General features: G+C 44.7%; 1 protein-coding gene across 6 annotated transcripts in view; it reads left to right on the top strand.

Moving 5' to 3' along the window:
- Nucleotides 1-21384, top strand: part of FGF13 (fibroblast growth factor 13) — a 177653-nt gene extending 156269 nt beyond the window's left edge. For all 6 annotated transcript variants that reach the window (XM_077307983.1, XM_077307979.1, XM_077307980.1 and 3 more), the window contains 2 exons: nucleotides 17151-17349; nucleotides 19322-21384. In XM_077307983.1, the coding sequence (XP_077164098.1) occupies nucleotides 17151-17349; nucleotides 19322-19458 (336 nt within the window). In that variant the 3' untranslated portion in view covers nucleotides 19459-21384. The remainder of the gene's footprint in view (nucleotides 1-17150; nucleotides 17350-19321) is intronic.
- Nucleotides 21385-27250: the final 5866 nt, after the last annotated feature.

Here is a 27250-nt window from a genome sequence, read left to right as displayed (position 1 = left end):
GTGTGTGTGTTCAAAGGTGAGAAAATGGCGCTGGAAGATTAGAGGGATTTTATGCCATGTGACGATGACTGACAAGCCAAAAAAAGAAAAAAATACTGGTGGGAAGTTTCCACTTCCTGTCCACCAGCTACCTCTTGTGGGAGTAAAAATGAGGAGCAGATAGGGGGGGGGCAAGTGGGCCAAATGCTCCCTGTGCAGTTTTGGGGGAAATTGGGACAACTAGCTCTGAGCCAAAAATCAGGCAGCAGCGCGGCATAACGCTTCTGGTGCGGTAGATGTCTCTGAATTCCTAGCCCTTTCTTTTAAAGCAGGGGTAGTCAACCTGTGGTCCTCCAGATGTCCATGGACTACAGTTCCCATGAGCCCCTGCCAGCATTTGCTGGCAGGGGCTCATGGGAATTGTAGTCCATGGACATCTGGAGGACCACAGGTTGACTACCCCTGCTTTATAGCTTCTAGTATATTTCCTTGCAGAGATGTAAGAGAAAAGGAAAGGAGCTGGAGACTTGTTTTGAAAGCGAACGGAATTCAAAGAACCTGCTTAAACTAGCATTACAACACTGAATTGATATATCAGTAATGTAGTGCAGCTTTAAAAAGTTAACAAGAAACTGCGGGTTTTCAGGATGGCAAAGGAGATGGAATGGATTAATGACAATGGAGAAAATGGACACATTATGTACAAGGAAAAAATTAACTCAAAATTGGCTTACAGGGGGAAAAACATCAGGGTAAAACTGGTGTGGAAAGAACAGGTGAGGGGGAAGGAATAAGGGATAAACTAAATCAATATGAGGCAGAAACAATGGGGGGGATATAGAGGAGAATTCCGGGGGGGGGGGAAGGACAGTGCTCTCCAATGCCAGCATTCCGGCCAGGAGCCACTGGGCACAAATATACAAATACAAATATCATTCAACCCACTGACTGTGGTTAAAATTCTCTTCCGTCATGAAATATCTCCAGGAAGGCAAAAGAAAAGGCAGAGTCTAATACCTAATTTTTTATACATGCCTAACATACACAAAATATCACTCATTCATTCATTCACTTAGATTTCTATGCTGCCCTCCCATAAGGCTCAGGGCAGTTTACATGAAACATTGTGAACATACATCACAATCACAACACAACATATCAGCAGCAATTCCAGCAGTGGTTCTAAAATTAATAGAATATTACAGCAAATTCAGTTGAGCAACAACTTTAACAACAGCTTAGCAAGAACCCCTAGGGAGGTCAGTTTGGTTCAGGTCATGGAGGGAGTGTCGGGGGGGGGGGGGCAGAAAAGTGGATGTAGTTGGGTTGGTCAGCCTCAACCAAATGCCTGGTGGAGGAGCTCCCTTTTACAGGCCCTGAGGAATTGTGGGAGTTCGGACAGGGCCCTCTTTTTAGGGAGCTTGGGGGCCAGGACAGAGAAGGCTCTGGTCCTTGTTGAGGTCTGACATGCTTCTTTGGGGGGCAGAGATCATCAGCCAGTTGGCGGTGGTGGACCCTAGGGCTCTTTTGGGGGTATAGGCAGAGAGACGGTCTCTCAGGCACACTGGGCCCAGACCGTCTATGGCCTTGAAGGTAATTATCAAAACCTTAAGCTTGATCTAGAATTCAACTGGGAGCCTGCTGAGATGTTTAAGTACAGGCTGGATGTGGGATTTTGGCCATTCAAAACTGCTGAGGGCAGCAGTGGGAACCCTGGAAGCTTATAAAATAAGGCAGCTGAGAGTTTGCATAGCCAGTTTTTGAACAAGAGTGTCAGGCATTGAATTGCAGCTGTAGTCCTTTAAAAGCTCCTCGCTGACTTGATGCCAATCCCTTGGACCCAGGGTGCAAAATTTCTGTGACAATTATGTAGAAATGACTAGTTACTGCACCAGGTACTGCATAACGTCTGCAGAGCTTGTATAAGAAATATTCTTGATGGTTCAGCCCCCCACCTTTTAAAAAACTTTCTCCTCTATTAGCTATTCTGTTTTGAGACTGTCAAGCCACTCTGTTTTTAGAAGTCCCTGTCCTCCCCCTAGAAAAAAACCAAACTCAGGATAGTAAATGAGAAGAGGGTGACAGTGTTGCATTTATCAACCGCACCCACCCACACAACCCTTTTGTCATTCCGAGGCAGCCTTTGAAATGGTTCCCCAAATCGGAACTGGCACAAAAGGCAAGTAAGATCTAATGCAGGAGAGACAGAGAAAGAACTGTTCTGCCACTCCTCAGTGTGGCAGCGCAGAATGGCCTCGAAGGAACGCACCGACTGGAGAAGAATAACGCAGGAATGCCTTTTATTTCTTGCAGAAAGCAGCTGGTATAATTAAAGAGAAGCAGCTGCCATCTCACAAGTCAGGTTCTGGCCCTCCCTCACCTTGACACTTCCCACTTTGGTTTCCACAATTAGTTTCGAATTTGGCCCTTTTCAAACTGCCTTTGTATTCTGGTTTTGCAACTGGTTGCTAGTGGAATTTATTTACCTGTTTGTACAATCCACTTGTGTTGGGTTAGCAAAGTGTGGTTGAGGCACTTTTGAGGGAAACTGCTCTCTTCCGTTTTCTACGCCTTCATTGGGCTTCTGAATCCCTGTACTGTCTAAAATGTCTATAGTGCTTCCTACAATGCGACTTTGATTCTGACTTTTTTTGCTGTGTGATTCCCTGCAGACTTTTTTTTTAACGTTCTAAGTTGAGCACCATAGCATTAAGCCAATATAGACTCAGTGGAATCAAGGCATCTCGGTGGTGCTGCTATAGCACAAATGTGCTATATTGGTATAGTGCTATGACGTTCACTGTTGACCGTTTTCACATTAGGAGATATACCTTGTATTAGCTTCACTTTGGATTTCCTTTGGATGCTTCAAGTCAACCAGCATTACCACATTTAGGCTTTCCTCCCCTTATTTCTCAGGCTGAAATCCATGACATGCCTTCTGTACTGAATCCAATGGAGGCAGCCTCCCATAATGTTTGCTTCCATTCCCTTTTCAAAAAAATGTTTTTTTGCAACATGGTGCCTGCATGCACCTTTGCTTTTAATGTGTCCCTTAATCCCACCATTCTGCGCCCTTGATCGCCTCCCTCCTTCCCCAAAAAGTGTTCTGAATGGAATTTTTAAAAAATCCTGGGTTATCCTTAACACTATTTCGCTGTTTTATATTTGGGAAACAGCCTCCTGGGAGGAGACCCTATCCAGGGCCCTATCCATCCAGGTCCACCCTGATTGGCCCTTCCCCTCCAGCTCCCACCCTCCCTTCATTGTTGCCCACGAGGAGAGAGGCAGAGACAGGGCTTTGCGGCCCGCAGGTACGCTCCTGTGGGAGAGAGCCGGGGGGGGGGGGGAAGCTTGGAGCCTCCTGCCACCGCCGGGGGGGGGGCTTTCCACTCCCACGGCCCAGGGAGCCACCTGCTGCAAGGGAGGGGGGAGCCTCCCTTGCCTGGGCCATTCACTCTCACCACACCGAGAGCACTTGCCGTGGCCCAGGAAGCCGCCCACGGAACTCCTGTCCCGCAGGGGCCTGGTGAGGGGGAAGGAATAGGATAAACTAAATCAATATGAGGCAGAAACAAAAGGGCTTTGTAGCTAGTAATATTATTATGCTACTGCTTTATAAAAAAAAAGCTCAGAAACAAAATTGCAACACAATCACTCCCCCTTTTAAAAAAAAGGCAGAGTTTTTGGAACAGAGGGATAGGGAGGAAGGGAAGGGAGGGAGGATGGCAATGAGGAAAGGGGCATGCCCAAAATGGCGAGCATGGGGAAAAACTTGATTGCACTTATTTCTGCATTGGGCAGCCCTGAATTAGACTCTGCTTGAAAATACGAAATTGTGTTTTCTGGGGATTTCTTTGCTGTGGGGCAAGTGAGGGAGCAAGTTTTGGTGCAGAAATGGAAAAAAAAGTCAACTCTTCAAAAATGAAAATCCAAATGATATCGCTAGTGCAGAAACAGAACATTAAAAAGACTCTGATGAAGAGTTTATGACAAAATGGGTGGGGAAGCAGCACTGTTTTAAATTATCATTGTGTTTCAGAGATGGCTCATTAATATAAGGAGACACACTGTATGAAGCCCTCATCCCCGTATCACTACTTTGTAAATTCCCTTTTGGAATACAGTGAAACCATAGATTGAGATGTAGTGGGGAAGCTCTGAGCTTCTGTGAAAGCCAGAGGTTAGGGCTGCCAGTCAATGGCTGACATTCAATGGGAGATGGGGGGACTGGGACATGGGGCACTAGCATCACGTGTGTCCAGGGAAAAGTGGTAGTGACATCATGTCACTCTAGAAGTCACTGGAAACTTCCAGCAATTCCTAGGGCACTGTGACATCCAGTTTTCCTTGAAAATGGCATCACCTCATGGCTTATAGTGCCTTTTAAAAAGTTCTCTCTCTCTCTCTCTCTCTCTCTCTCTCTCTCTCTCTCTCTCTCTCTCTCTCATATCTACAAAATGTCATTTAACTCCACAGCTGAATATGCACAATCCCCAATGCATTCCTTAGTACCACATCCACACGGAATTTGGCAGTTTGAATATCCATGTGTGGATAAATGTTGCATCTCGTGAATGCTTTTGAAGCTCTGCAACAAGCACTGGGCATGCCTTTGAATGCTGGATTGTATTTTTTTTGTCCAGGAGTTGGTGTTATGAAATCTCATGCCTTGTACTCAGGAGACTGTCAGCCTGAAGTTCTGTCGGTTAACAGGGGGATTCTCATGCAGTAGCAATACATCTCAGCTTGGCGCCTCTGCCAAATGGATTGTGCTTGCTTCAAACACTTCCTGGACAATGAGGCAACCGGGAGTTTGCACTGCTGAGCCCAAGTAAACCCATTGGAGCAATCATTTTCATTGCCTGCTTATTTACAAATTCATTGAAGGCTCTGTTTGGGTGAGGTGGCTTTCAGACAGATGAAAAGGCTTCCTTTAACCCAGGGAACCACCTGGATGTAAAAGAACCCTGTGGGAGGCTACTGGGTATGTGCTTCCAGTGCTCACATTCTGTACAAATGACGTCTCAGTGCTACTAACAATAATGAAGCTGAAGTTGATTGTTTGAGTAATAGAAAGGATTTCCCTACAGGGCTTGGAACTCTGGGATATTTTGCGGTTTTATGGTATGACTAGCAAGAAAGCCCATTGCAAGCAGGAATGCAATGGGCGCTAGGACCCAGGGGACACCGGGAGGTGCAGAACTCTCTCTCTGTGTTTCTCTCCTTCTCGCTGCATGTTTAGGTGTGCCTCACAGCAAAAGGCATGCCAGGGAATTAGGGCTGGTTTGTAGGCAGGAAGAAGGGCTGGTGTGCAGTTTGGGGCAGCTCTTTCTGTCTGTCTCTCCCTCCATCGCAGCAGGAGCGGCTCTCTCTGTGTCTCTGTCAGCAGCTTGGGGCAGCTATCCCTGTGTCCCTTTCTGCCTCCCTTGCAGCAGGTGTGATAGGAGGGAATGAGGGCTCGTGTTTGGTCTGGCAGGGCTCTGTGTGTCTCTCTCTGTCTCTGGCGTGTCTCAGAGGAACGTGGCTAGCATCCAGGGAGGGAGGGTGGGAGCTGTACGGGCAGGGCCAATCAGGGTGCAGCCTGATTGGCCATATTCCAACATGGACAGCTGGACACGTTCCACCACCCAGACTGTTTCACAAATATATAGAGGAACCATGGATAAGGATTAGTCACCATAAAAAACCCTTCTTCAACGTATAACTCATTCCTACTTAAAACATAATCAATTATGTACATATCAAAACTGTAATTGCAAATTCTATATTAGAACGATCTTTTACAAAATTAGGCCAAATTAGTTATATCTCCTATGAGTGGAGTTAGGGTTCTCCAGCACATTTTAATATTCCCAAGTCTTTCAAGGCCCAATATGGTTAGGCTTGTCAGTTCCAGATTGGTAAATACTTAGGGGTGGAGATGCCTGAGGCAGGTGGGGTTTGGAGAGGGGAGGGACTTCAACATGGTCTAATGCCATAGAGTCCAGCTTGCAAAGCAACCATTTCCTCCAGGTGACCTGGGCTGAATCTGCATGAAGCTTTTATTGCAGTCCCAGATCAATTAAATCCCTCCCATCTGCACTGAAATCGATTTCCATTTTGAATTTGGTCAATGGAAATTTTTCATCTACAACCTCCATGCCTCGACCCACATTGACCCTACCCTTTCACTGGAATATCATGGAGCGCTTATTTTCTGGGATATCTGACTGGATATCCAGAAGCCCAGTAGATGAAAGTGTAGATGTCCACGGCTTCGGATTAACCAGCACTCCCCACACACACACAAACACTTTTTTACAGTACTGTAAACGTGTTTACGATGCTGGCGTAGCACAGTTGTCTCTTGCTGATTGGTCGAGTCACGGACTCAAAAGAAAGGGCTATCATTTGGATCCTTTGCTTGGGATTGTTGAGAGACTGATATCATTCTATTATTCGCCGTTTTATGCTACTCTCCGCTTTCTGTTCACTAATCTGAACATACATTTTACGGAGCCTTTTCTTTTTTCTTTTTAAATTATTTAAGGGGCTTGAGGCATAATATATTCTTTGTCTAAATGGAAACTCAGTTTTTTGATGACCTCTCCTCTGAGCTCCAGCTCGATGGCACTTGCAAACCTCCCCCCTTTAGCCTCAGCCATGCATTTCAAAGGCTCATCCTGCCCCGGGGCCCTTACATCTTGCTATGCATGGGGGAGGGAGGTGTGATCAAGAAGCACTAAGGAGGGCTACAGTCAGGTGGGAGAGCCCACCCAGATGTAGATGGCGAAAGTGACTGAAGGCTGTTTTGGTTCGGGGAAACTGTTTGTTGCAGATCACTTACTATGTCCGGGCCTGAATCGAACGGAGATCGGTAAGAATGAATGCGGGAATAATCATTCAATGCAGAATAGGCCCTGGTCTCTCTTGCCTGGAAATCAACTGTAATCCCAGAAGATCTCCAGCTATTGGCAATTCTGAATATGGCTCTGGAGCATGGCAGGGGAGGATCTTTTGCACCCCTCCCCCCCAGATCAATTCATGAACTGAAATGGCCACTGGGGTAGATTATCTGCCCAGTTTGATGTAGTGGTGAAGAGCAGCATCCTTTAATCTGGTGAACTGGGTTTGATCCCCCACTCCTCAGCATGAAGCCTGCTGAGTGACCATGGGCTAGTCTCTCTCAGCCTCACCTACCTCATAAGATGACTGTGGTGGGGAGAGAAAAGGAAGGCGATTGTAAGCCACTTTGAGACTTCTTGAAAGGTGGAGAAAAGGCAGATATAAAAACCATCTCTTCTTCTATTGTGGAGCTCTGGAGGCAGCAGTTAGTTCTCTGATGTCATGCCTGGAACTTATGGCAGATGTAATATCTGCTTTGGTATGTAAAACTGTCTTCATGGAGATCTTTATAAGGAGGACCTGAACTTCTACATATCCTAGCCTTGGGGGACTTTGCAAAATGGTCAGCAGTATTATCTGTATTAGGGAGGACCTGTGCCTTTGTTGCAGAACGCTGCCTCTGTACTTTGTTCTAAATTGGATTCCTAAAATCTCCACATAAAAGGATCTCAGGTCACAGGAATCATAGAATCATAGAATCACAGAAGGTACCTCCTGGGTCATCCAGTCCAACCCCCTGCACCATGCAGGACACTCACAACACTATCGCTCATCCACTGTAACCTGCCACCCCCTTGGACCTTCACAGAATCAGCCTCTCCATCAGATGGCTATCCAGCCTCTGTTTAAAAATTTCCAAAGATGGAGAACCCACCACCTCCCGAGGAAGCCTGTTCCACTGAGAAACCGCTCTGTCAAGAACTCCTTCTGGATGTTTAGATGGAATTTCTCTTGAATTATTTTCATCCCATTGGTTCTGGTCCATCCCTCCAGGGCAAGAGAGAACAACTCTGCACCATCCCCTATATGGCACCCTTTTAAATACCTGAAGATGGTTATCAGATCCCCTCTCAGTCATCTCCTCTCTAGGCTAAACAGACCAAGCTCCCACAATCTTTCCTCATACGTCTTGGTCTCCAAACCCCTCACCATCTTTGTTGCCCTCCTCTGGACACGTTCCAGTTTGTCAACATCCCTCAACTGGGTTGCCCAAAACTGAACACAGTACTCCAAGTGAGGCCGAACCAGAGCAGAGTAAAATGGTACCATCACCTCCCGTGATCTGGACGTGATACTCCATTTGATACAGCCCAATATTCCATTTGCCTTTTTAGCCACTGTGTCACACTGCTGACTAGATCCTTTTCGCACATGCTACTGCCAAGACAAGTCTCCCCCATCCTATATTGGTGTAGATGGTTTTTCCTACCTAAGTGCAAGAGTTGGGAAAGAGCTTTGTTTTCCTAAGACACTGGAAAGCTGTCTTGTGGCCCACAACTTGTAATTCTGTATAATAATTCCTATACAATAATTCACAGTCATTCCTGGCCTCAGGCATACAGTTTAATAAAACGGAGACAAAAAGAAGAGAAGAGGGGGAAGGAATGGGCAGAGGCAATGTCGGTTCTGAGCAAAGAAGTTTAGAGTGTATGTCTTATCCTTTTATTGAAAACATTTAGCCAGCCGTCTCCTGAGTTCAAAGTAGAGAGCAGCCCAAAACAGCACAGGACTGTAATATGATCATGGATTGGCAACAGGGGCAGGAGTGGGGGTTGCTTCCCCTGCTCCACTTGTTTTCCCACTGGTGCCCCTGACTTCCCACTGCTCCCTGGGGGGCGCTGCCAGCAGCAATTGTGCAGTGCCATGCCGAGGGGGAGCTCCAGCCATGGCGGCCACTAGGGAGCACCAAAGGTGAGCTGGCGACAGAGTGGCAAGGCAGCCCCCAAGGCAGCAGCTGGGGAGAAGGACAAGGAGGAGCCACGGCCCGGTACCTGGACCGCGGACAGCTGCTCTAGATGATTTATGTTAAGTTTGAAGCAGGTCTCTTTGAATCTTAGCCTCAGAACATCTGTTCATTGATCAAATTCAATGAAATGATGTGAGCTCATGCAGAGCATGTGTTGCTAGTGAGTAGCTTCCATACTTATGGGATATAGCGGTTGCAAACAAAAGACATGGCTAAGTTCTAGCTTTACATTGTTGAGCAGTCCTTACTATAAAGAAATGTTGACTTTTCTGCAGCAGAAAAGCAGATTTGCAATGCCTAACTTCTTTAATAATTTGATAATTACATGTTGCTGGGAAAGTGGGTGTGAGGAGGGATTCACATAATCAGAGGGCCTTAATTGAAGAAAGCATTAATTGAATAATGTTGATTTGTTCATCTAAATGAGAAAGCAAAATTTTGCGTCTTCAAATGCCATCATGTTGGTATTTTTTCTTTACTGGCATGCATGTGTATGCGGCTTCCCATTTAATCGTGTTTGCCTTGAAATTAAGTTTGTTGCAGCATCTGATTTAAATAACAAATTTGATCTTTTCTGGTGTTTTTGCTTGTCTAACTATGACATTTCTGACAATTGCAGCCCTCTGAATTACATTTTTGTGGAAATTAAATGTGCAAATGAGCTAAACGGTGATTAAGGCGGGTGATTGGTGTGCAGCCTCAGCTCTTGCTGAGAAACTAGTTAACAGTTTTGCTGCACGCAGAGAAGCTCCAGACCCACCATTGGCTTTTCAAAGCAGGCTGTTACTTAGCAGATTTTCCCTGGGATTTTGGGAGGGGGGGGGGCAAAACTCAGTCCTTTGAAACTTCCGTATGCCACTGGGAACTCTCCACTAGCTAACACTCCCTCTAGGAACAAATGGAGCTTCTATCACCAGTCCCCTGGGACTCTTGCTTATGATGTACAAAAATGTAAGTACAAAAATGTGCTTGAACATACAAAGCCATTTAGCTCATTGTTGTTCGGTTTGACTAATTTTTGACAAAGGAGGATCTATTTGAGATCTTTGAACGGGAATGCTAAAGATTGAACTTTCCAGGAGTATGTGGATCACGGAGTCTAGGTCTGGCCTACAGACTCCGCTGCCGAACTCTCTTCTGCGTAGCTGTTCAAAGATCAGCTTTGAGGGGTACCAGAGATTTCCTGCCGGTACCCAAAACTGCTCCCCTCTGCTCAGTACAGCAGTAGAGGAAAATATGTGGAGAAGCAAATTAGTATTGTTGCAGTGCTGCAGTCCCACTTCCTGCACATCCCTGAAAGCCATGTCTAGGGATGCCACAACCCGAAATTTCCCATGAAATTGTTCCAGTTCATGAAACCCTGAAAATTTCAGACTTTTGTCCAGTTAGGTTCAAGGTTCAGCTGGCAGCCATTTTAGGCTGACAGGAAATGAGTCCATAGGCATAAATAAATAGAGTATGTGTTTGTTTTGTGATCTGTGGTGTAGCCTTTAGGTATAGGTATTAGGTATTTTAGGGTTGCTAATGGGGGTGGAAGAGGGGAAGGACCTCCTAATGATGTTCCTCTCCTCTTCAAACATTGGCCTCCTCAAGCTCCATCCCCAAAATCTCTAGGTGTTTCCCAACTCAGAGCTGGCAACTCGGTCTTGAGCTGTTTTTAACATCCAAATCTGTTCCAAGTGATAACTTACATTTGACTTCATTGCAGTTCTGGTTAGACAGAACCAAAATGTGGTTTCAACTTCACTTTTAAATTAGTCATCTGATTCTTGTTCAATGTTGAAATAATATTTTAGCCTGCCAACCCTTTATATTGTAAGATAATTTTATTTATTCATTATTTATGAAATGATATTTCTGTGCAACCTTTTCAGAGTCCTGCTTGAGGTGGCTTACAATTAAAACAGTGAAGCCATGTAAGAACAAGCTGTTGGACATAGAATAAAAATAAAAACTCTCCATAACATGGAAGACAACAGCCATGCTATGAGGCTCAAAAAGAGGAATTGCAAGATGAAGATGGTGTGGCGCAGCTCCTAATTTGATCATTCATCTCTGAATGGAGCAAGTGTTGTGCTCCCTTAACAGCAGCAAATTATTGTACATAAGCTATAATCACCCACTGCATACGCTGGAGTTCTGATATTGCGTCTCAATGCCATCATAATCATTGTGTAGTTGTGTCTACATTCATTATAGTCTCAGTTTATTCTCTTGGTTGGATTTTGAATTAACAACACGGAAATCTTGCAGCTGACCTTGAAATTATGGAGAACCTTAGACGTTCGGCCCGACAGACTTTCTATATAATGTTTTTAAATGGTTAAATAATGGCAGCCACATTTTCTTTGCAAAAGTGAAAATAGTGTTTGTTGAGCTTTCAGGATTAATCTTTAAGGAGCTTTTAGCAGACCAGAGGGAGAGTAAACAAGTCATATGCTATTTAGATCACTATCTTTTGAAAGTTTGCAAGCAACTGTTACTTGCTTCCTTTTGAAGACTTAATTACCTTTTGGCCCACTTTTCAAAGGCATTCTGCCATTGACACTATCTTTCATCTTTCCCCCCCTTCTCATAAATATTCTTTCATGATTGTCAATGAAGGGTTTTTACACAAGAATCATTTATCTTTTGAAATATTGGACTTGGATCTCCAGTATGGGGGGAAGCCATTTGGGGGGGGGACCCCAATTTGTCATTGTGCATTGCTATTTACCTAGTCAGACTAGGAATTTGATTGGAGGGGGGTAGAGAAAGAGAATCAGAGGTCATGCAAAATATGCCCTTTTCATTTCTTTTTGTCCTCATTCTGAGATTTTTATTCCACAAACATTCACAGCTAGCATTCATGATTTGTTTGGCTCTTTTACACCATTTTCACATTATTTTTACATGCACAACACTGTGGTTTTGCTGGTAAGGTACATACTTGATTTCTGTGGACAGATTTGGAAGAGCAGCTATGCCTATTGCTCCAGTGGTATGTTAGGACTAGGATAGGCCTGGATCAAAGAAGCAAGTGATTTTGAGAAGCTACTTCCCTACATTTCATTAAGCAAACATCATCATTATGCATGGTGCTTGTCACAGAAATGCAGAAGCACATGCAGGTCCTGCTGAGAAGTACTTAAAATCTTAGACGTTGGCAAGGCAGAGGAGAGAAAAGAAGGATGGGAGAAATAGGAAAGACATAAGGGGTGAATGTGAAAATGGGTTGAATTCTCTCCGGTTTTCTGCACACATAAGATCAGATCCATCTCCATGGGATCAGGTCCCCGCACTTACACTTTTGCATCCCGGCTGGGGGGTAGTGGTGGTGGTGAGAGAATTGCTTTACACCAGTCTTGCTGCTGCTGTTAGGGGGGTGTGGTTATTAGGGGATTTGGGGGGGTTTTATTGTTTTACCTTGTAACCTGCCAAGAGTCTTTTTGAGAAGTGGCGGGATAGAAATACAATAATTAATAAGTATAATAAGATGGAGTGAGGTCCCTTTGACCCGCAAAAAGCTATGCTGAGCATGGGGTTGGGTTACATTAGCTTTTCAGCTGTTTCATGAGGCAGGAATGTCCATCTCGCCCAATCCTTCTCCAAACTGCAGCCCGGTGCAAGTTTGCCCATGCAATAAGAGAATCTTGGCAAGAACTGGCCTTGGCTTTAACTCAGAAGGACATGACAGATTCCTGGCAATACTTCCAACATTTAGAAATGTGTGATTTCTAAGACTCAGCATGGGTTTCTCAAGAACAAGTAATGTCAGACCAACCTTATCTCTTTTTTTGAGAAAGTGACTACCTTGCTGGATCAGGGGGATGCCATGGACATAGTTTATCTGGATTTCAATAAAGCTTTTGATAAGGTTCCACATGATATTCTTGTTCACAAGTTGGTAACATGTGGTATGGATCCTAATTCTGTCAAATGGATCAATAACTGATTGATAAATCGTACCCAGAGGGTATTTAATAAGATGGAGTGAGGTCCCTCCAGATGTCCATGGACTACAATTCACATGGTTGACAAATTGTACCCAGAGAGTGCTTGTTAATGGTTCAGCATCTTCTTGCAAAAGAGTGACAAGTGGAGTACCCCAAGGATCTGTCCTGGGGCCTGTGTTGTTCAACATATTTATAAATGATTTGGATGAGGGATTAGAGGGGATACTTATTAAATTTGCAGATGATACTAAACTGGGAGGGGTAGCAAACACAACTGAAGACAGCAACAGAATGCAGGATGATCTTGATAGGCTCGAGAAGTGGGCTAAACTGAATAAAATGAAGTTCAATAGGGACAAATGTAAAGTTCTGCATTTAGGAAAAACCAAATACGCCAATATAAGATGGGGGAGACTTGTCTTGGCAGTAGCATGTGTGACACAGGGATTTGCCCCTTCTCCATATGGCTGCCCTTTCAGCCTTTTCCGCCCATGCGGAATCGGCCACAGATAACGGCCATGCTATGAGGCTCAAAAAGAGGAATTGCAAGACGAAGATGGTGTGGCGCAGCTCCTAATTTGATCATTCATCTCTGAATGGAGGAAGTGTTGTGCTCCCTTAACAGCAGCAAATTATTGTACATAAGCTATAATCACCCACTGCACACGCTAGAGTTCTGTTTTACTGCTCTTAATTGGATGACACACTCCATGGTCTTTCTCCTCCATGCTGCGTGTTCATTCCGGCAAGAGTCATGCAACAGAAGTATTTTGTGGACTTGCTTTGATTGTTATTTACCAAATAAATGTAAGAGGTACAGACACGCATAATACCTTGCAAGTCATGCTGCAGTATTTACCATTTGGTAGAAAACATTACATGCCGGCTTACACCTGACCTACACATCATCCAGTTAACCCCCAAGGATTTTCATAGTATCTTATACATTTCTGATGAAGAGCAAACACACTTCCTGGTGTTTCTTCTGGTATTAAACATAGCGGCCTGTATCTAGATACATATTCCAAAGACTTAAGAGTATTTGAGTTTTCTTAATGAGGAGGGGGTAGCATGATTTCCCTCTTCCCACGGCAGACTCTCATTTTGCCCGCTATGATCTGTAGGCTTGCCAGCTCTGGTTTAGGAAATACCTGGAGTCTTCAGGAGCGGAGTCAGGAGTGGGTGGGATTTGGGGCAGGGAGGGTCTGCCGTGGAGTACAACACTATGGAGTCCACCCCCCAAAGCAGCCATTTTCTCCGGGGGAATCTATCTCTGTCACCTACAGATGACCTATAAATTGGGGAGGGGGGAGTCCCACCTGGGGATTTGCATCTCTCTGCTGATTCATGGCAGGGGTGGTTAGGGTCTTAGCAGAAGCCACTGCTCTCTCGTAAGAAAATTTAAGTCTTCGGAGTGTATGGTTGTATAAACAGGACAATGTCTCAGTTGTAAAATGTTTAGAACACTTAGCTTGACTGTAAACTAATTTCTGTAATTCCAGTCTTTCCAAACAAATTCTCACAGCTTGTTTCAATATACCTCTTGTAGTCTAATGGGTCCCATAGGAGTCCTAATTTCTGTCATTGTAAATATTGCATCTGATACCAGATTTTTTAAATAGGCAAGCAGGACTCCCTAATACAAACAAGGGTGGTTCTTTCTGTTCCCCGTTGTCTAAATAAAACATGTTGGGATCTATTTATTTCTTAGTTCACAGTAGAGTCAGATGCCATCCTGTGTACTGCCATTCAAACTAACACATAGTGGTATTTTTCTCCCTGCTTGCCAAATTTAACCCCATGTCCTCCTAGGCATTCACTGTCCATAGTCTTTGTTCCAAGTCTTGCAATACTGAATTTCTACATAATTCCCTGCAATTAGTGAACATTGATAAAGGATCTCCCTGTTTTTGATAATATGGAAGCGTTTAAATATTGTTTCAAGACATCACACTAAACTTTACCATGTGTTTGCTATAGTTCAGATGGAAAACCTCTGCTTGTATGAATAAAGGAGCATTTTATCATCTTTTTGCTTCTGTGTGCTGAACAGAGACAGTAGTTTCTAGAAGAGTTGGTTCTTGAACCCTGCTTTTCACTACCAGAAGGAATCTCAAAGTAGCTTACCATCACCTTCTTTTCCTCTCCCCACAATGGACACCCTGTGAGGGTGAGAGAGTGAAGGTGGGGGTGAGAGAGTTCTGAGTTCTGAGATCTGTGACTAGCCAGCTGGCAGCATGTGAAGGAGGAGTGGGGAATCAAACCCAGTTCTCCAGATTAGAGGCTATCACTCTTAACTACTACACATATTGGCTCTAGAGGCTGACCAGTATTTGTAACTAGGATTGGTTAGTTCAGATATTACACCAAATCAAAGTTAGTTCAAGCCATGGCTCGCAAACTGACTTCACAAAATAGTTGTTGATTTTGGTGAACCAGTTCGTATCCAGTAGTGGATTGCCAATTCAAACAGCAAGGCAAGTCACAGATTTGCATTCTGACAGCCTGATCAGCTACAATTAAATGCACACTCAGTGGTTGCTTAGCTCACATGTAGCACGTGCTGCACACCACTAACATCCCCCCTCATCAGTCAAGCAGAGCCTGACTGAGCCCTGCTCCAGTTAGCTTCAGTTTGTCAGGATGTTCACATGGAGGCACTTATGTGAACCGGGTTTGTTTGCACTACACAACCTGGCTTCTAAAAGTTTAGAATCCCAGCTTGTATGGCATTAAGAACAAAAAATGCAATTTGCAATTTGGCACCTGCATTCAAACTTCACACTGAAATGGAGATCAGTCAAATAATGTACATGAGAGAAGGGAGGGATGGGCATAAGCACAGCAGTGAACTTTGTCTTCCCCATCCACTGTTGATTGCAGCTTTTGCTGATATTTTAGCAGGCCCTCAGACTGGATCAGACCTGTGCCCCCCCCCCACTGATTTCTGGATGCGGGGAGGTCAGGGGAAGGCACTCATCCAGCAGCTACGAACCTGTGGCCTGGTGTAGGTCTTGCCAGGGGAACTTCATACATACAAACATGCATGTCATCACAAAGTGCTCATCTCCGACTATAAAGATCAGCTCTGCAGGGGGAGATGGCTGCTTTGGAGGGGAGACTGTGAGGCATTGCACTGCCTTGAGGCCCACCCTCGAAACTTCAAAGAACATTCCCAATCTAAGGGTTGCCAGCCACGAAGTGTGGCCTAGAGATCTCCTGGAATTGGGAATTCATCTGCAGACTAAGACATCAAGGGGGGATCCTGTGATGGAAACATCAGGACTCCACTCTGGGTTCAACCGTATGCCTGGCAGAAGAGCTCCATTTTGCAGGCGCCTGTGAAAAGTTGACAATTCCAGCTCTGGCCTCTGCAGGATCCAATAGTTGCCTTGCAATGACTCAACTACCTGCTCAGTGCTATGTTCAGTGGCTTTATTTCCCACACCCAGTCTGCACCAAAATACAGCTAGGAACGTTTTGCCATAAAAGTCAATGGCAGAAGGTAGCCATGCTCCCAAAGCGCTTTGCTGTTTCAAAGAAACCAGCCTTTTGCTCTCTGTTTTGCTTTCCCATCATTCTGCCAAATTCCAGAGGGGCAGTCATGTTAGACTGCTGCAGCCAAAAATAACCAGAGTAGTGTCTTAAAGACAAATCAACATAATGCTTGGGTGAGCTGCAGTCCACTTCATCAGATGGGATTTTGTTGTCCTGTCTTTGATGGACAAGGCAGCAGTTATTAATGTTCAGACCTGCTCTTCCCAAACTCTCGATATAGCAGTGCGAACTTCACTGGATGCCTGCTGTCATGTGAGGGACGTTTGAGTGGTCTCCTTTGTCCCTGTAGTGGTGTCTTTCTTTTTTAAAAATTGCATGGTTTTCAGTAGTCAACAATTACAGGCTTCAAGGGCATCCGGCCTGCAATGTGCTGATAAAAAGGTATAAATAAGTGATTGCAGTGTAATGAGGTAGCCAGCAGTAGTTGCCTTAACATGAAGCAGTTGGTAAAAAAGAACCTTGCCTTGCTGCTTTTTTGCTTTGAGTTTTTGCTGTGGGTGTCACCCCCTCCTTTGGCACAGAGCCGTCTATCCCTGTTTTCTGTCTGGTGCTCCTTATCTGATAACAAGATTCTCTTTCTGATCAGTATTCTTTCCCTTCAGATTTTATTATCACCATGACTGTTCCCAGGGCTGGTTCACATGTCCAAAATGATGTCTCTTCTCAACACTAATCAGTTTTTAAGGGTCTGGGTCTCTAATTGGAGAGGAGAGGGCAGAACGAAGTGGAGACTTTGGTGGGTTACAAAAGCCAGTTCTGTATTGAAGAATCTTGCATTGGCAGGTGCTATGGTTGGTCCATATTGATCCTCTGCTTTCCTGCAGGAACATTTCACACCGGAATGCAAGTTCAAAGAATCAGTCTTTGAGAATTACTACGTCACTTACTCCTCCATGATCTACCGGCAACAGCAGTCTGGGAGAGGCTGGTATTTGGGCCTTAATAAAGAAGGCGAAATCATGAAAGGAAACCATGTGAAGAAAAACAAACCTGCAGCACACTTCCTTCCCAAACCATTAAAAGGTAAAACAGCCGACCAAGTTCAGAATGCATGAAAAACAGGGGGTGGGAAGAATAAGAGCTGTTTTTTTTTAATTCCCCACTTTTTACTAACTGAAGGAGCTGCTTGCAAACACCTTTACTTTCCTCTCCCCACAACAGACACCCTGAGAGGTAGGTGGGAATGAGAGAGCATGAAGAGAACTACTCTGTGAAAACAGCTCTAAGAGAACTGTGACTGGACCAAGGTCACCCTGCTGACTGCATATGGAAGAGTGGGGAACCAAACCTAATTTGCTAGTTTAGAGTCCGCCACTCTTAATCTCTATACCACACTGGATCCAAGTCTTACAGAAGGGGGTGTTCTTGCAGCCTCCAGCAGCACTGACTAAAGGTTGATTATAGTCATTGTTGTTTTTAAGCTAATGGGGGAATTTATCATTCCTTACAACTATCACGAGCTCCCCTGTGGCCTGTGATGTGCACACACTTGACCTCTGCTCCCACCACTCCAGTTATCTCAGCAGCAGCAAGTTTTGCAGGGGTTGAACATGCTTCAAAAACATGCAAATCCTTTTTGAACAAAGGCGGCAGCAAAATGTAAGAGCTGATAGTGGCCCACCTGTGGCCCTTTCAAAAATTGCTGGCTAACTTGCAACTTTGGAGAAGAGCTATAAACCTTTTCTCCCCACCCCCACCCTGCCTATAAGAGTTTACAGTCTAAATTTCACCAGTGGTGGAGAGGAGAAAGAGCACATATTTTATCATAAACAGGAATTGGGAGGGCGGGACAAAATGTTAAGGCCTTCAAGGGTGGCACCTTCATAAGAAATGCCTTGCTGGATAAGACCAGAAGTCCATCTGATCCCCCATATGGCTTCCAGACTTAGGAATCCAGGTGTGTTGCTACTAAGCTCACAGACAGGATGAGAATGCAACACTTTTCCCATTTCTCCTCCAGCAACTATTATTCAGAAGTATACTACCTTTGAACCTAGAGGTTCATCTTAGCTATTATAATTAATAGCCATTAATAGATCTCCATGAATAGATCTATTCTAAGCCAACTGCTAAGTGTAATGCGAGGGAATCCCATACATTTATTACTCCTTGCGTGAAGTGAGTATTTTTTTTCTGGCCTAAATCTTCTAACCAGCCAGTTCTAATTGACCACAGAAGCTTAGACCCCACAGGTCACTTTTTAGACAATCCAGACTGCAGGTAGAGGCTCCCATGACCAAAAAAGCTCCTGAACTCTATAAATTCCTTGCACATAGTTAGCTACATGGAAAGAGGATGCTTGTTGCTTACCCCTGATATGCTATTGTGTGAGCAAAGATATAGAAAAGAAGAAGAGCTGTTTTTTATATCCCACTTTTTACTAGCTGAGGGAGTCTGCAGGGCCTGCAAAAAGGAGCTCCTCCACCAGACATTTGCCTGAGACCGACCACAGGTCCCCCTGATACTTCCCCTCCATGGCCTGAACCAGTCTGACCTCTCTAGGGGTTTTAGCTAAGTTTCTGTTCTTGTTATATTGTTGTTGTTGGGATCGCTGAAGTTGTGTTGTTTAGAACCACTGTTGGATTGCTATTGTTGTATTTTGTTGTATGTTGACTCGTTCCATGTATCCCCCTATGATGTTGTATATAAACCGCCCTGAGCAATATGGAAGGGCGGTATAGAAATCAAATAAATAAATAATAAGGAAGGAGAATGGTGGAATATAAATGTATTAACAGACCTCTCTCTGAATGTATGTTTTATTCTGGACCATGGACCATGACTGTAATAATTATTAATCAATTGATTTACCAAAGGAGGACACACCTCATGCATCTACCAAAGTGGGCTCTAGCCAGGCAATGCACAATCAATGCTCTCACCCCTAAAATGGTCTTTTTGTGTTTGCTGCACAAGGCTCACACCACGTGACAATAAAGCAGAAGTCTGTCAGAAGCTAACCTCTCCTTCCTTTCTGGTTTGTGTTTCTCTGCAGTGGCAATGTACAAAGAACCCTCCCTCCACGATCTTACAGAATTTTCACGGTCCGGCAGTGGAACACCAACAAAAAGCAGAAGCGTCTCAGGAGTCCTAAACGGTGGGAAATCCATGAGCCAAAACGAGTCGACGTAGCCAGGTTGCGAGTTGACGTAGCCAGGCTGCATTAATGGAACCTTACCTCTGGAGTCACGGTCGAACCCTTCCTCCTTAGCAGTCAGTCATCCAAACGTTCCATTCCAGACAAGCCGCCTAACTTGCATTGGGTCATGTGTCTTAACAAGCCATTAGATCTGTTTTTTAAGGGTTTTTTTTTTAAAGGAGAGAGATCTGAATAACATAGAATTAGCTTTTGCAATCTTACAAGGATAGTCAAACAAACAACCTGCGGCATAAAATTGCAGAGAAGAAATATCCACCTCACTCACTCCTTCCATCTGTCTATGCTTCGTGGGGGGGGAAATTATTATTAAGAAGCAGAAAATATGTTCATGGCCCTTACTGCTGGTTGAAATTTGCTTTGTAACTAGGGATCCAGCTCTGGGTAGGGAAATACCTGGACATGTTGAGGGTGGAGCCAGAAGAGGGCGGGGTTTGGGTAGGGGAGGGACTTAGTGGGGGTCTAATGCCATCGAGTCTACTTTCCAAAGCAGCCACTTTCTCCAGGGGAACTGATCTCTTCTCCTGGAGGTCGGCTGTAATCCCAGGAGCTCTCCAGCCACCACCTGGAGGTTGGCAAGCCTATTTCAAACCAAGAAAGAAATCCAATCAAAGACAACTTTTTTGCCCCTTCAAAAGAAATGTAAATGCGTAATGTGGTTTCTATATAGTATTAGAGGGGGCTATCAAACAGAAAGCGTAAACGTTGAGGTTTTCCTGGCTTGTAATTTTATATCTCTTAAGGCTTGGTGAGAAAAGGGGAAAAAACCAAGGTATTCTTTTTAATTTGGGATATTGAAACGGTTTGATTTCTTAACTCAAATGGGTCTTCAAAGCTGTGTCTTTACAAAACAGAGATAATGCTAATTGTTAGTAGAATTCTGAAAAGCAAAAATCAGGTTTTGGAGCTGAGCATTGAAGCCTTGGGCTCCTGTGAAAAGTGTTCTTGTGATTTTAACACACTGAAATATATATATACAGTTTTTTATAGATTTGTAGTAATAAAGTCCTTGTGCTGACCCCAGTCTGTAAGAACCAAAGTGTTACGTTAACCCAAGTCAGTGAAAGATAAGCTTTTTTTTTTTTTTTAGGAGTAGAATTATCCCCCAATGTAGATTTTCTTTTCCACTCCCATCTCTCTCTCTCTCTAATTACATTTTGTGTATCGTATTCAAAAACGATCGTCGTGGCTTCTTTTCTAAGACGGAAACTGTGGAATTAAGGTGACTTACAATTTTTTTATAAGAAAAAATGTCTTCTTTGTAAAACTCCTTTCACATGTACTGGATACATGAAATTTGGGTGGAAGGAAGCATCATGACCCTCCAAACATGTTGAAGAGCAAAACATGGGGCATGGTCCAGTTCCTTCTGCCTGTGGTGAGAAGGTTGCCATGGGTGAGGTGGGAGAGGGATGGATTTCAGGAACATGTGGCATAACCTTTCCCCCAAAAGGGTGAAGCTGCTGGCTAACTATAAGAAAAGCATGAGGGCATCTTGGCATCCCATGACTAGCCCATTGAAATGAGTCCAGCATGGTAAGGGACATATATGGTATATTCTCAACTGGATCCCAGAAAGCTCAACTTCTCTCTTCATGCAGAAGGGGCTAGATCAGGCCCTTCTTCCTTTTTTTCTTTTTCCCCAAAGCAAAATTCTTTTGTTAGGTTTTCATTTTAGGTCATCATATCTGTTGCATGGAAGAAAGTTGGAATATTGGCTTAAGAGTTGCATGAAATGTAAAAGAGTTTTGTGCATTGCGCTCTGTTGGCATCTGCTGCAGATTACGTACAAGACTGACATGGTTCGGTACAAGCCGTTCCCTTCTGCTTTGGACAGAGGATATGTTTATTATTTGTTGTATATGACCATGCACTGAATAAACTATTTATAGTAAGATGTACTTTTTTTAAAAAAAGCAGCTTGTCTATTTGTACCATAAAAAAGATTATGAAGAATTTTCACTATGGTCCAGAGAAAAGGGAGGCTTACAGCAACTCTGTGAGAGAAATAAAGGACGTGTGTGTGTGTGTGTGTGTGTGTGTGAGAGAGAGAGAGAGAGAGAGAGATAGATTGGCTCACAGAGAAATCATAGAATCATAGAGTTGGAAGGGACCTCATGGGTCATCTAGTCCAACCCCAGGACACCCACAACCCCATCACTCGAAGTTTCGTAGCTGAGCAGAAGTTAAAAGCCAGCCCCTTGTAGTTGCCAATAAAATTGAAAATGAGAAAATATTTATTATTATTTATTTATGTATTTGTTTATTCAATTTATTGCCCGCCTCTCCCCAAAGGCTCGAGGCGGGTTACAATATCTGGATAAAACCCCAATAAAACCCCTTAAAACAGACATAAAAAAAGCAAATACTTAACATTCAAAAATCCCATGGGGATAATGATGCTGTGGCAAAAACACCTAGTAATACCAGGCCTATAATCCTCCAAATAATACATCCAGGAGAGGAAGGGTGATAGAGGGCGCAGATGGCATTCGCTCCCGCCACTCCTGCAGAGGGGGCCATGATCTTCCTTGCCACCCGGCCTCAACCAAAGACCTGGTGGAAGAGCTCCGTTTTGCAGGCCCTGCGGAACACCAAAAGATCCCGCAGTACCCGTAGCTCCCTCAGGAGCTCCTCATCCATTTTACTCAACTGTGGTTGATTGCCCAAGGAGACACAAGGGAAGGCAACATATTAACTTTGGACGACAAGAGACTATGCCCCCTGTCCATTTTGGGTTAGACTGAGGCCTTTTGATTGATTTGTATGTAACGAAAGGTTATAGATTTGTATATAACGAAAGGCTTTGCTGGATTTTAATTTCTTCACACACGCACAATTCGTTTTAATACTATATGGGTAGAGCCTCTTGTGGCGCAGAGTGGTAAGGCAGCAGACATGCAATCTAAAGCTCTGCCCATGAGGCTGGGAGTTTGATCCCAGCAGCCGGCTCAAGGTTGACTCAGCCTTCCATCCTTCCGAGATTGGTAAAATGAGTACCCAGCTTGCTGGGGGGTAAACGGTAATGACTGGGGAAGGCACTGGCAAACCACCCCGTATTGAGTCTGACATGAAAACGCTGGAGGGCGTCACCCCAAGGGTCAGACATGACCCAGTGCTTGCACAGGGGGTACCTTGACCTTTACTCTTAATAGAAACACAACTGAAGTGGTAAACATTTTTTTTAATTGTGTAATGCTGCCACTGTACATTTTAAAAAACCTATGTGAAATAGCCCCATTGTTGTTCTATGGGCTAAGAAGTAAACACTCCGACTGCAGAATGGGGTGCCAAGTTTGTGGGTGGGGTCTTCTTAGGATCTGCACTTGGCATGGATCTTCTGTTTATTTATTGGAAACATGTATTAGCCACCTTTCTTCGCAGAGCTCAAAGCAGTTTACAACACACTTTTTAAAAGCATACACAATACATTCAATACATAAAAAATAACATGTGAATCACAACTCAGGGCTGTCAGTAAACTTAACCAAGTGCAGTCCTAAATAAAAATGTCTTCAACTGCCTCCTGAAGGTCAAAAGTTAATCCCAAATTAATCTTTGAAGGAAGGTTGTTCAATAATCGAGGTGCTGCCATTGAAAAGTCCCCTTCTCGTGTACCCACCAAACAAGGTTGCCAGATTCCCTCCTTACCAAGACTTACCAAGACAAAAGGGAAGGTGCAGGTGATGTCACACTGGAAGTGATCTGCTGCGACATCACAGGGATGCTCTATGCTGAAAAATGGCTTCTGGATTAGAATTTTTGTCCAATTGCAGAGCATTACCTAGGAGTTACTGGTGTGATGTTGCTTCCCGTGAAAGGTTGCCCGGGCTGCCTTTCTCCCGGTAAGTCCCTCACTGGCTGGCTGATTGGTGACGGGAGCAGGGTGTGGTGGGAGGGACCCTCACCTAGGAGAAACATAAATACTGATTCCGCACGGAGGCATAAAACACACTCTGCCTCCTGCTTGCAAATGGGCAATTGGAAGCTGCGCGTTTGCATGGTTCCTGACAGGAGACCCCTCCTGCATTTCCCCACCACCTCACCATGGCTTTTTGCCTCCCGACAAAGACGTGGAGGAGACGCGGAGAAGCCAGAAGAGAGAACAAACCAAACTTCTCTCCCCGTTCCTCAGCTTGTCAATCAAGGCAAGCCATCAATCCCTTCACAGTTTGCTGTTTTGGGGACTCCAACCTCCTTCCCTCCCAAGCCCCAAAATTAATTTTTTAAAAAAAGCACTTCTGTGTTGCTATGGGGAAATGCCACAACACCAGTACTTTGAATTGGGCTGAGGAGTGAATGTGTAGCCAGTGTAATTGCTGTGATATTCGGGTCACACACACATATTTATGTATTTTCTTCCCATACACACACATCATGTGACCACTCTACTGGAGAGAGGAAGACTGCTAGCCAGGGCCTCATACCCACTGACCTATACAGAAATGGCACAGGGTAGCCATATTAAGTCTGCTATAGCAAAACAAGTGAGAATAGGGGGACTGTAGTCTATGGAAGTTTTTGCTAGTGCATAAGTGGGTTACAGTAATAATTCATAGAGGAATAAAATATACTTTAAGCTTTCCCTGGAGACCATCAAGTGGGTTGAGTCAAGAATGTTGTTCCAGAGTGCCACACTGCCCAGGCTAACATGGGCCTCATTCAGATTGGGAAGACGGGAAAGGAGCTTAAATCTCCCCTATTTTCCTGACCTGAAATGGCTCCCAAGTAGCTGCTATTTGCTTCACTAGGGGGTTCATTCCTACTGATGTGCTTCATTCTACATTTCCCAAATGGACAGCATGGGGGGGGGGGGGCTCCAAGATCCCTCTCTGCATGCTGTGTCATCCGAATTGGACCCTTGCATGCCAGGGAAGCACAGAATTCTGGAACTTATCCCCCAACCTGGAAAATCCTAGGGACAGAGGGGCCTTGTACTAACTAGCATATAACTCCAGCCCTCTAAGGCAGGAAACAGGATGGAGCCAGAGGGTTCATGGGAAAAGCCTAAATCACACACACCCCAACACCAGCCTTTTAATTGGGGGTATAATTTTCATTTAATCAATTTCTAGAATGTCAACATTTCTGAGTTGTTATTCTTTTTCCTAATCCCTTTAGCTTCTATGACTATGAGCTTTGCAGATGCCTCAAGGGCACCAACTTTTCCAGAGCTCCCAGCATGATGTCAGAAGTGTCCCTGTCCTTTGCGTATTAACAGAGGAGGTTCTGGCCCCACATAGAAACATGTAGCACCAGCTGGTAAAGAAAGATGGTTTTGGCTCTGCGTATTTCATAGAAGTACCATGAGAGAGTTTCTGTTCGTATGCGGGGGAAAAAGACATGTAACAGAATCTGCTGGGGAAACAAACAGGTATTAATCTCATACCAACACAGGTTTTTAGCACCAATTCTTGGCCCAGACAGAATGTATTTTGGGTCCAGGTGGAATATCAGCCTGCCTTGCCAACTGTTTATCCCTCCATTGAGCTTCCTGCCTCAAGCTCCGAGAGCCAGGGGGATTTTCTGCAGGAATCCTTTAAAAAGTGTCCGGGACCACACAACTGCTTTGCATGCAGCACCCTGTGCCCAAGCAAGCAAAACATTTCCTCTTAGACTTAAGAAGTTGTGGGCCACAGTTTTGGTTGACAAAGATTAATTGCACTCATGCCCCCTCCCCCACATTTAAATTTCCGGCTGGTCAAGGCCCAATCAATAATTCATTGTCAGCACAGACTAGAGGCCATCTCCTAGAAACTGGATGGGGGGGGGGCAGTCCATTCAGACCATTAACCCAGCTGTATTTTCTTTGCAGCTCTGAGCCTTTCAGTCTTTTCACCCCACTGAGCAGCCACCTGTAGAAAATGACCAGCATTCCTTAGTTAAATATGGGGTCAATCTCCTAGAGCAGGGGTAGTCAACCTGTGGTCCTCCAGATGTCCATGAACATCTGGAGGACCACAGGTTGACTACCTCTGTCCTAGAGGATGCTATGGGATATCAGCATCCCAGCAGGGTCAAAGCTAGGAACTGCCAAGCCAAAACTAGGAACTGCCAAGCCTAGAAACAGCTTAAATGAACTTGATCCAAAAACACCACTACTATTGCCCCCCGCACACACCCTGGGGTTATGTTAGAGTTTCCCACGGGGGCAAGTTCAGGTGGATGCCTCCTTGCAGCCTGGTTGGGCGGAGGCACTGAACCAGGAGGGCTACATGGCAAGTGGAGGCTGCCAATTTAGGGCTCGGAAGCACCTGGTGATTAGGGGGTGAGGATGTAGGGAGCTCCCCCTCACGGTCAGACTTCACACAGTAGCTGGACAGATATTTATCCTGGATGCTTCAGGCTCATCCTGCATTGAGCAGGGGGTGGGACTAGATGGCCCATTCCAACCTTAGGATTTTAGGATTTAAAAGGATACAAAAATATCCCGTAGCAGGCATCAGAGGAGATGGTTGCCTTCCTATTGTGCCCTCACCAGGACAGGCCAGAGCTCTACCCAGACAGGACGCACAAAGCCTCAGACAGGTCACGCCTACTCAGGACTTTAGCCCAATCGTTGGGCCAAAGTTCTGATGGGGCCTGCCTACCCAGGGGCAATCTGGAGACATCGCTGGCAGTTTGTCCCTGACCACCACAGGGAGTGGAGGTCAGTAGGGCTGCCAAGGGGGATGAGAACAGAGGCTTGGATAGGCTGTGCCAGCCCTTTTCGCCCCAAGGCTGCCCTAGCTGTCATGTCCAACTGTAACTTGCCTCAGAACCCTGGCAGAGCTGGCAGGAGGCTGGTGATTACGCTCCCTCCCCTCTCTCTTCAGGCCTGCTGCGAAGGAGCCTCTGACAGCCCCAGACTGAGGGGGCTTCCTTCAGCCTCTCCTCCCATCCTCACTCCAGTTAGGAGTCTTCTTATATATCTGTGATTGCAGGAGCCAGTGAATGGCCCCTTGAGTACTCTCTTAGCAGGGAAACTTGTGGCATTCCCCTTCTTACTTCTTCCTCCACCCTAGTTACCCTCCCTCTGGCTGCCATTTTACCTTTCATGACTGAAACTTGACTGGCAAGCAGTGATGTTTGTGTGCTCCCTGCATATAATTTGAAGCCAACTTAATGGCATATCCTCTGTTCCAGGTGGAAGGCTTCCCTCATTCACTCTTTCTGACTACTTGCCATTTTTTGGAGGGCCCCCAATTTTTAACATATTAAAATTAAAAAGTAATAGCAGGTGCATATTTAAACTTCAAGGGACTGCATTTATTAAGAAATAAATCTCACAGTATTCAATGTACTTAGGATTGCAATTTAACAATCTGTTAAACCAGGTTCACAATCCATTTTTTAAAATTTGTTCTTAGCCTATGTATATAGCCCAGAGCTTCTGAGACCTATAGTGGATGGTGGAGGGGACAAGGGTCTCTTCTTTACCAAGGTCAATTGAAAATCCCCAGATAATAGTGAAGTGGATTTAATGGGAAAGGGAAGAGTTAGGCCCCTAAAATTATACTACTCATATTTTTATTTATTCAGAGGTAACATGGAAACTCTGCAACTGCTGCTCTGCTAATAACCCTGTAAGATGTCTGCAAAAGGAAGCTCTGCTTCAAAGACATGAAAAATTGCAGATGGGCACCGTGTCTTTCATGGCAGATGGACTACTGAGTACTTATTTGTTTTAAACAAGGATAAAGCAGTTTGCCTGATATGTCTTGATACTCTCTCAGTATTAAAGGAGAACAATATTAAAAGGCACTTTGAATTCTGTCATAAGAGCTA

The sequence above is a fragment of the Paroedura picta genome, chromosome 13, assembly GCF_049243985.1.
Source record: "Paroedura picta isolate Pp20150507F chromosome 13, Ppicta_v3.0, whole genome shotgun sequence".
Lineage (NCBI taxonomy): Eukaryota > Metazoa > Chordata > Lepidosauria > Squamata > Gekkonidae > Paroedura > Paroedura picta.
The sequence above is the reverse complement of the archived record's forward strand: the minus strand, read 5'-3'. Positions and strand labels throughout refer to the sequence as shown.